A 9,820-nucleotide genomic window follows, 5' to 3' on the forward strand; every position below is an offset into this window, starting at 1 on the left:
TCACCTCCAGACAACCTCTCCATGATCAAATGCCCAAACCTCAAAGTGTGTATGTTACTTCGCTTCCATTATACCTAGTATCCATGCCATCGCGACAAATGTTCATCCATCCGTCCATCCATGCCTTTGAGAATGCAGAAAAGAAAAGAAATACCCGACGCAAAACGCAAGACGCAAGAGCCGCGAAAATTGTTGTACCAGCAGAGACAAGGCGTGAATCATGAAAGCAACGTGAAGAAAGCGCCCGAAAAACTAATGACTTTTGGAACGATTCAATCGTTTAACATCATGAGCTTACAAGACTTTTTTCTTCGCCTTTTTTTCCAAAAATCAAACCATGCGAAAGGCGAACTCTGAGATATGCAGTATCGGAAAGCAAGTAGAGTACAAAGTTCCTGGGTCTCATGAAGGAAAAACCGTGCCCTAGTATGTTACAACGTCGACGTCGTGGAATAATGGAGGGGAAACTCTGTCGAGGTGCTAAGATTGAAGGCTGCGATGAAATGGTGATTATGCGTTCGCCGCTTGAGGGCCTCGACCTCGGGGAGCTGGTGCACCTCCAGGTCCTCCACGTCCACGGTTCTGTCCATAATTACCTCTTCCACCCTGGCCACCTTGGCGACCGTCTTGGAAACCGCCTCGGCCCCGGGTGTTGACCCCCCCACGTCCTCCAGAGTAGCTGTTTCCACCGTAGGCAGTGGCCTTTGGCCGGCGTGGCTCGACATAGATGTTCTCGCCACCGATTTGGTGGGGATTGGCGTTGGCTGCAGCTTGGTAACCCTCGGCTGTTCCGTACTCCACAAAGGCACAGTTCTTGAAGAATATTAGCCATGAATCATCGAGGTGGAATCTAGCTTATACATACCTTGGAACGATTAATGTCGAAGTATACCAGAGGTCCAAATGACTCCAGAGCACCTCGTAGGTCCTCAGGAGTAATCTTCTCGGTGACATTTCTGATATAGGCCATGGTGCCCTTGTCTTCGGGGGCGGCTGAGATAGACTGGGGTCGGTTCTGTCTCTTTGCGTGATCACCAGCAGTCTGCCATCCAGAGCCAGGCGCGGTGTTCTCCTTATCCTTTTCACTTGAAGCTGCTGGGGCGGCGGCTGCTGCTGGTTGTGCCGCGGCGGGCTTAGCTGCAGGAGGAACGGAACGGGTTTGGGCTGGGGGTGTAGATGTTTTTGGAGCAACTGCAGGAACAGCGGGCTTAGGTGCAGTTCCAACTGCTGCTGCTGCACGGCTAGCCCAGCTCAATGGCTTTGCGGGGCCAGCAGGCTGGGCAGGTTCGGCGGGCTTGGCTTCAGTGGTAGGGCGTGTAGCCGCAGGGCTTGGAGCAGCCTCCTTTGGCTTCTCCGGCTCCTTGGTCTCCTCGACTTCCTTCTCGGCGACCTTGGGGGCGACGTCCTCTTCAGCCTTGGTAGCTGCAACTGGTGCCTTTTCTGCCTCCCCAGCAGCCTCACCAGTACCGTTGATGGATGGAACCACGGCGGCAACGTCATCAGACTTAGCCTCTTCCGACTTCTTGTCCACAACTTCGGCAGCCAATGGGGCCGGAGCGGCCTCCTCAGCCGCGGCTTGAGCCTTTGGCATCTCGACGTCCTCAGTCAAGGGGCGAGCTGCAGCCTCCTCCTGGGCAGCAGGCTCAAGGGTTTCCTCCTCACCCTCCTCGTTGATGTATCGGAAGATATCATTAAGCACGAAGTATCCGGTCGGTTGTTGAGCGAGGACGAAGGTCTGGACGAACTTCTTGAGTTCGGCAGACTTGTTCGAGGTCTCACCGATAACTTGGATAACGATGTTGTCGAACGAAGCTTGGGAATCGACATTCGAGACACGGACCTTGCAGTCTTGGAAGTCGAGCTCGCGGATGCGCTCCTGAATAGCCTGCTGCTGTTAGAAACCACTTGTGCAGGAGGAGTCAGTTAAACTTACACTGCGACCGACAGAAACGGGAGCGACCTCGGCCTCAAGACCGGAGACAAACTGGGAGCGCTTTCCGTAAAAGAGCTATCTGATATCAGTAGAGAATTGATTGCGTTGAACAGCGGTACTCACATGAAGCTTCTCCGGGGACTTGCTCAAGGTGGTGTAGTATTGCTCAACGAAATACCATCCGACTTCATCCTTGGATAGGTCATTGCCCGACGCGCTTCCGGTATTAGAGTCGGCAGCACCAGTGGTAGCTGGATACTGCTCTGGTGCATTCTTGTATTGCTCCTGCTGGGTGAAGCTGCCGTTGGTCGCCATGTTGAATAGAGATGGAGATGGAGGAGAGAGCGGTGGCGACTTCGGACAACTTCTGACTTCGGGTTAAGTAGTTTTGGATTGACGGAAGAGTTCTAACGCGCCAAACACGAGTGGTTTGCAGCGTCAATGAGAACGGGATTGGAGGCGGAGAATCGGGTCTTGTTCTTGAGGCTGTCAAGTCCTGTCACGGATATAAACGCGCCTTGGGACCGAAAGTGAGCAATCGATGGGGAAAGAACTCTGGAGGGGGGATGGATAAAACCACCGATGTCAAATACAATAAGATTAGAGAAGGTCTGAAATATCAGAACTGAACAGGAGTTCTAGAAGAAGGAGTGGGCAGAGTAGAGGATACGGGTTTGGATGGTTTGGGGTGGAAGATGGGCAAAGGCTCATCAAAATTGTAAAGTCAATCTACGCTAGCTTCACCACGGTCAGTTTTGTTTCCTAAGCGACTGAACCGGAGCCAAGCCACGGCGGGTGCACGTGACCGCCTCGAGGGTGGGATCCAGGGATGCCGAGACCGAGCGTCCCGAACCTGGAGATCGGCGTTATGGTAGCTGGTTATAATTGGATAAAACAGGAGCTTAAAGTTTGATAATAATGGAGAAGATTAGTACTGAGTATACTTAACGCTACAACCATGTTCCTCTAGTAAGTAGTAACGGAATCTAGAAAGTTCAGTATGGGGAACCAACTAGTTTCAATGGGCAATTCCACTGTTTATTCTGCTAGTCTGCGGCTTTAGTACCTACCTTTAAGGTACCTAGGTATACTAGTTGCTACTGGTGGTTATGCGACAAGTTGGAAAGAATGGATGACAAAAAAACTGTCTTAAATCAACTAAATTAGCTATATCATATATCTTAAAGTCAGATAAATCACTATTTCTTAATATTTATCTTTCTCTGCCTTACACTAACCTAACAACCAAATTCAAGATGTTTATATATTTTCAACTACTAATAGTAATTATAATTAACCAAAATTATCCTTTCACTTATTGCATATAAATATATTTCAAGCTCTTCTAACTATAGACTTATCCATAACCCCCTTAACAACCTCGGCATTTTTATTAAAACTGGAAGCCCTCGTAGAGTTAATGCACCGCTAACTTCTATAACACCAAACCTACATATTGATCACATCACATATATCAGCAGTTTATTAGACATAAAGCTCCAAAGGTAGCCAAGGTAAGGTATGGAAGATATGATAGCAAAGAGTTTAAACATGTACGTCCAAGATATAAATTAAGCAGGCCACGAACCTGAATTATGTGACTTTGGCTAGGACATCCTCCAGCAGCCCCCTAAACCAACGAAAGTACTACAAAGTTGGATGACAAACACGTCCCTCGCCGTCCCCTACATCATATCGTTATTATAAATTATCATTAATCCACGACCAAGAAGAATTTCCAACTCGATCCATCCTCACCAAACCCCACCCCTCCTGCTCCTTATCCTCCTTGGCCCCTCTCTCGATGAAACAGCTGCCTAAACCATCTCAATGTGCGTTTAACGGGAGTCTCTGGGGTAAAAAAGAATTCGCGCCATTCATAGAAATCGACTGTCTGCGGGCCGATCTCACACCCCTAGATCTTGCACCTGGTCGTCCAGAAGTTGGGCTTGGGGGGTCCGCCTTCTCGATCTCTTCAGCCGCTGCTGCAGCTTGAGACTTCCTGAGCACGACGCCTGGTGTGATGGGATCAGGCTCGTCGTCTTCGATGACGTAGATGCGCGGGAATATCACAAGTAGGGCTTCGTCGTCAGCTGCGGAAGTTTGGTCTGTTGAAGAAGTGCCAGGACCGGCAAATCTGAGAGTTTGCCATTCAATATCCTCGAAGTGTCTGAGCACGAAGAGCGGTTCGAGTTTCTCTGTAGCATGTCGTATTAACTCCCAGGCCTGGAAAGCCCGCCGAACGACCTGCTTTAAGTCCGACCTAAATCTCTCATACTGGGCGTCCGCGAGCAAATGGCGAACACAGCTAGAGACGACTTGGACAACGTCGTCTAAGCTCTTTGAGGCGTTCCGTTCCTGGTCTTTAGGGGCCATGGACATCAAGACGGAGCGGCAGAACGATTCTTTCTTGCTATCTGCCATGGCGAGACGGACGAGGAGTTTTCTGGTCCCATCTAATTCGTCGGAGAGGTAAGTTGGCTGGAAAACGTATTGGTCGATGTTCCTCGCGAGAATAGCTAGCATTGCAGCAATGCGCATTTGTTTCGCGGCCGGCGAGTTGGATTGCGGGATGGGGATTTTGCGTTCCAAGTGTAGCAACCTTCGGAAATCATTCCAAGCCCCGGTGTCCTGCGTTGCTGTTAGCTACGAACCGGTTTCTGGGGATTACACTTACTCGAAGGCATTCCTCCGAGAGATCTTCTTCGAAGAGTTTTTCCACAAGCCCATGAGCTGATTCCCATACCAGGTTTAGTTGCCGCATCCTTGAATTCATGTTAGTTGTAGAACATCACAATGATAGTCTAGCTGGCTGCGTACCATTCCACACCATCCTCAGCCTCATAATCATAAGTATGCAATTTCGTGGTAAAACCCTCGATATCGCCGAGCTTTTTCGAACACGATTTCAACTCTTCTTCCAGAGACTTCTTCTCTTCCTGGATATCCTTCAATTCGCCCTTGACTTTGGACACCTTGGCTTCCTCATCGCTCACCTTTTTCTTTAGCTTGTCAAGGTAGATACCCCTCCCATTTAGATTCTTCTGCAGCTCTGTTATCTCGTTGTTGGCATTCACTACCTTCGTCTTCTCCTCGTCTAATGATTTCTTAACACGATCAAGCCGCTTTCGTAACTCGTCCTGCGCTTGGTGGTGCTGAGTAGCAGCGGCATCTTTCTCTTTGATGCTATCTACATGGGCAGAATTTTCGGTTTTCAACTTAGTTTTGATCACCTCGAACGTATTGCGTTGCGCGCAAAATACTTCGACAGTGCTGGTAATTTCTTGGTTAAGTTTTTTTAGTTCGGTATCCTTAGATTCGAGTTGTTCTTTCAATGCGGGGATTTCATTAAATATGCTCTCAATTGCCTTGTAGCTGTCGTCGGAAGCTAATTGGCGGACACTTGTGACAAGAGTTTGCAGAGGGCCGGTTGCCATTGTGGAAGTTGATTTTCTTGTGCCTATGGGAAGGGAATTTCTGCAATTGGTACAGACAAGTTAAATGATTTGAATCCAAATGCAGAACCCAATAAATCTGTGTTCTAAGTCGACTTTCTATAGATGTTAGAGCGTCCTTTGCCTTGGTCAATGGCAACAGCCCATCTGCTTTCTCCGCCATATCAGGCCATTCATCGGAAATCTCCACTTCTTTGGTCTGGTGCAGCAGCAGCAGACACATCTTCGAAGTCGTGGGGACGCTGGATTGGCGCGAGCCGCGCTGCCGGTGTCACCGATCATACCCCGTGGGGAAGGCGTAAGGCGGCAGGAGCCCGATTCGTGAGAAGGTGTTCGTGAGGGGACGCCAGCTATATACGTGGCGGGTTGTTACTGTCCCAGATATCATCACACTTAGGAGATGCATTTCTATTGGGTCGATCGCGGCGTTTATTMTGTCACTCGCAGGGCTGTCGAGGTCCGTACTAGGTGGGGGTTACACAAACTAAAGATGATGGGACAGGATTTCCCAAGCTGCTAGAGCCTCATATATCAACATGTGTTACTCGGGCAGCCTGATTAGGTCGTGGTATGCTGCCAAGTCGACGCAGTTAGCAATTGCCTGCATAGAAGGAACATTGGGTGGCTTTAACCTGACAAATGCATATAGGCGAGTAGAGAAAAGACAAGAAAGGCTTACGAACCTGAATTAGCAACTCTAGAAACGCTACCAATAAATAGTGGTCAAACTGCCCGATTAAGTCATGGTATGCTGCCAAATCGACGCCGTTAGCAATTGCCTGAATAAAAGTAACAAAGGGCCGCAATTACATGACACATAAGTATAGATGAGTAGAGCAAATACAAGATAAAATCCAATTACCTTAATCAGGCCAATCTTCTGATTTCCTTGAACTCAGAAGCCTTACCAATAAACAGTTTCAAACAACTCGGTTGGCTACTCATTATCGATGCCCTATAGGCTGGAAACCACACCTCATAAAGCCACCTACCCCGCGGCATATTACCCTAGGCAGTTAGTCACATATTCCAGTTCGTAAAGCGATGAGGTTGATGGTCATATGGGATGTACTGTATTTCTTGTAGTGGATTCTGCTCTGAGAAGATATTGATTCCGAGCTAAGACCGTTAAATTGAAACTCCACCTCCAAGATCCATCGTATCGTCCTGATCAATCTGGTCCGGAGTAAACAAGCCTTCCTCAAAAGCTTCCGCCAGTATACCTTCCGCCGTAGGGAATTCTCCTCTCACTTGCACAAGCAGTGCGGAATCTCCGGAGAGTGCTTTTGCAAGCGCCTCTTTCACAGTAGCTTCAATATTATCATCAGTTGGAGGTCCCTCGGAAGCAGTCAAGCCCTTGGCCCCCCTATAGTATTTCTCTGCATTCTTGACCAACACACGCTGGTTTTTGACCGCGACATCGAGGTTTAATGGTGGTAGGCCGAGACGGGATCGCATGAGCTCCATGTCCCCTCGGAGTAGGTTGATCTGCCCCATGTTCACGTCGTCGGGGAATTTGGATGCTGCGGTCAGGTCTTGGAGGGCCTGGCTTAATATTGTCCACCGTAAGGTGCCGGCTTCGACTGTATCCCCTTCCCGGCTTAGACGAACAGAGATACTGCAAGTGCCTAGGGCATCGGCGCGTTTGCCTAAACCCTCCACGTGGTCGTTTAGGTCTAAAGGCTGCCAGGCCGCTTGGACATTGGCGACGTAGGTCTATTCAAATGAAAATTAGCATTGGCCATCAAAAGCAAATAGTATCACCCGCTCCAAAATACTAGAAACGACAAACAAGTGCCAGCTGTGGAATCCCTTACCCTTATATCAGTGCCAGGGTAGCCCAGACGAAACTTAGCATCTGCAACGGCACATGTATAGGCTGCTCGGGCGATTGCAGCCTCAAGCTCGCGATCGGTGCCATCTACCAATACAGCGAGTCTCTCTGTAATAATAGGCTCGGCGTATTGCTCGATTATATACATGAGCTTGTCGTCTTTACACACATCGCAAAGGGAAGTGAGGGTCTCGAGTTGGGCGAGGACCGTTTCGCGTAGAGTCTCTTTGGAGACTGGTGAAGTAACAGTCACCCATCGCTCTTCTTGGTCATTTGCAGCACCCTGTGCTTGCTGATCCTCGGACGATTGAACTTCGGGGCCCGTCGATGCCTCTGATCCCGGATTGGCACTGGCTGCTAACTGAGCTTGAAACTCTCCGTATTGACTCGTTTGTAGTTCGAAGCAGCGCTGGAAGAGATCTAGTGCTTCCTCAAGATATGCGCGGGCTGCTTGGTCAGAATCCTCGTTACCGACGGAATGCTGGCGATGGAGCCCTTCCGCGAGACTGGTTAGGATCTGGGCGGTATTACTACGCAAATCAGCCCAGACATTCTGTTGAAAAGCGCAATAAATGGTAATATTAATATTGGGATGCGGTGTAGGGATATCTAGGAATAGCACTCGGAGAAGCCTAGAGGTGATGTAACTTGACAAGGAAACCACACAGACTACGTGTGTATATACCTCGGTAGTCTTGATACACGAGGCGCCCACCCTACCTAGATGCCCCCTTCCACGTCCGACAGCAACTTTGCAAGTCGATAACTAACTTGAGGCATAAAAGAGTTAGATATATCCCAAGCTGACTCGGGAGAAGTCGTAAATATGGATGACTAGGGATAACTTTCGCCGAATCATCTAGGGTCCAGAGTAACTTATAGACCCATTACGAGCTTAGATCTGCCCATCTCCAATTTCCTTAGGCAACCAACGTAGGATGGGCGATGCTTCATTGAATATAAGAGATGGAAGGGGGAACTCACAATAAAACATCAGCATCGGTTTGATTTAAAGTCAACGCATATCGACTTGATTCAAGCGCAGTCTGTAGCAGCTCCCAAAGGTTTCCAGGCAGCTGGGCGAGCAGCCTCGGGTGCTGAGAGAGCTCATACTGGACTCGGGCCCTGACGATTGTAAGTCTGCGGTTCGGACCCAATTCTGTCACATCGACTCAGGGCATCCTCACTTGTTGTAGGCCAGATCAAAGGAAGTTGGGAATTTCCCCAAGCCTTCATTATAGCAATCAATAGCCCGGACGAAGAACCTCGCAGACTAAAACGTAAGCATCAGTATAAATTTTAAATAATTATAATTACTGGTATATGCAACACGTGACGTGATTGGGAAGAGCGCACAAACCTTGACCGCATCACCACCTCGCCATTTCTCACCCGCCTCTTCAAAATCGACTCCCGCTATGAGGGTAGATTAGCAGAAGTCCCGACCCTCTTTTGCTTTTTCATACCACTTGCCTGCTAAGTACTCATCGGCGGTGGTCGGACGCTATATAAATTGGGTGTTAATGGCCGGTGTGGGCAGAAGCGGATGTTGCGGATGGCAGTGCGTTGCTTACCTGGGGAGCGTGCTTGGATTTCTTTTTGTTCTCTTTCAAGAACTGCTTTAGCTTGGGCTTGGGCATCATGGGTGAGAAGTGAAATACGAGAGGTGAGATGTGAGATGTGCTATGGATGGTGGCTAGTAGCGGGGTGCAGCTGTAACAATGACGGCGTCGCGGAGTGCTTTTTTTCCAAGACAAGACCAGACAACACCAAACGAGGTGATAAGACAGACGATAATAACCCGCGGGGCCGTCTTTGGCCGAGAGGAAAATCACCGCTCCAAATTTACCCGGCCCGGGATAGCCTGGCCTTACGGAGTATTTCATACGAATTAGTCTCACACTACGTAGCCAGTTACCGGTAGCCAGCAGCCAGCGGCCAGCGCTGCTATTTCTGGCGGGCGTGGGCGGCGAAAACATGAAACCTTGGGCGAGCTGGGGACACTCCGCTGAATCATGAATGGCCAGCGGCGAGAATGACAGCAGCGCCAGGGCTTGCACACAACGCCTTTTTCCCAACGTTTCGGCGGTTTTCGCATGCCTGCACCAGCAGCCAGTGCAGACTACGAAGTAGACGACGCAGCATGACGGCCATTGACAGCCATTTACAGCCATTGACAGCCATTCACAGCCTGTGCAGCCCATCGGTTGCAGCATCAGTGCACCAGCATCGCCACGTGCTGCACAGGGGCCGGATGCCCCTTGAAAACGCCCCCTTTTCAGTCTCCCACGTTGCGAGCATCTGTGAGATCAACTTTGTTTATATTTGTAAAGCCAATAGTTGCAGGGCCTGCTCTGCCCCCTTTTTGCCGCTTCCCTCATGGCGCCGGTTCCGGGTTGTTGGTTGTCGATCACATCGTCAACTGCAACCCAACCAAGATCAGCGCTGAAGAGAGAGCCTGTATGTGGGAAGTGTGTACAGAGTACTCGTGCTCTGGACTCATGTACCTAAGACCATGCCATGCTACTACTGTACTACCTACCTTACGTATGAGTAGCCTAAACTCAGTTGTCTCGACTCTCGTGTCTGTCTACACCC

General features: G+C 49.5%; 3 protein-coding genes across 3 annotated transcripts; all 3 read right to left on the bottom strand.

The window, feature by feature from the left end:
• Nucleotides 1-510: 510 nt before the first annotated feature.
• Nucleotides 511-2,248, bottom strand: BP5553_00608 (Uncharacterized protein; the record flags this gene model as incomplete). Its single annotated transcript, XM_032009231.1, has 4 exons — nt 511-813; nt 866-1,885; nt 1,934-2,008; nt 2,057-2,248. The coding sequence occupies 4 exons, from the start codon at nt 2,246-2,248 to the stop codon at nt 511-513; spliced, it is 1,590 nt and encodes a 529-aa protein (XP_031873285.1).
• A 1,512-nt stretch (nt 2,249-3,760) lies between these two features.
• Nucleotides 3,761-5,370, bottom strand: BP5553_00609 (uncharacterized protein; the record flags this gene model as incomplete). Its single annotated transcript, XM_032009232.1, has 3 exons — nt 3,761-4,564; nt 4,611-4,698; nt 4,754-5,370. The coding sequence occupies 3 exons, from the start codon at nt 5,368-5,370 to the stop codon at nt 3,761-3,763; spliced, it is 1,509 nt and encodes a 502-aa protein (XP_031873286.1).
• Nucleotides 5,371-6,516: 1,146 nt separating this feature from the next.
• BP5553_00610 (uncharacterized protein) lies at nt 6,517-8,865 on the bottom strand (the record flags this gene model as incomplete). The annotated part of the gene is made up of 7 exons (XM_032009233.1): nt 6,517-7,104; nt 7,206-7,752; nt 8,207-8,347; nt 8,410-8,495; nt 8,583-8,638; nt 8,669-8,726; nt 8,797-8,865. The coding sequence occupies 7 exons, from the start codon at nt 8,863-8,865 to the stop codon at nt 6,517-6,519; spliced, it is 1,545 nt and encodes a 514-aa protein (XP_031873287.1).
• Nucleotides 8,866-9,820: the final 955 nt, after the last annotated feature.

Source organism: Venustampulla echinocandica (assembly GCF_003357145.1).
Source record: "Venustampulla echinocandica strain BP 5553 chromosome Unknown scaffold_0, whole genome shotgun sequence".
NCBI classification, from domain to species: domain Eukaryota; kingdom Fungi; phylum Ascomycota; class Leotiomycetes; order Helotiales; family Pleuroascaceae; genus Venustampulla; species Venustampulla echinocandica.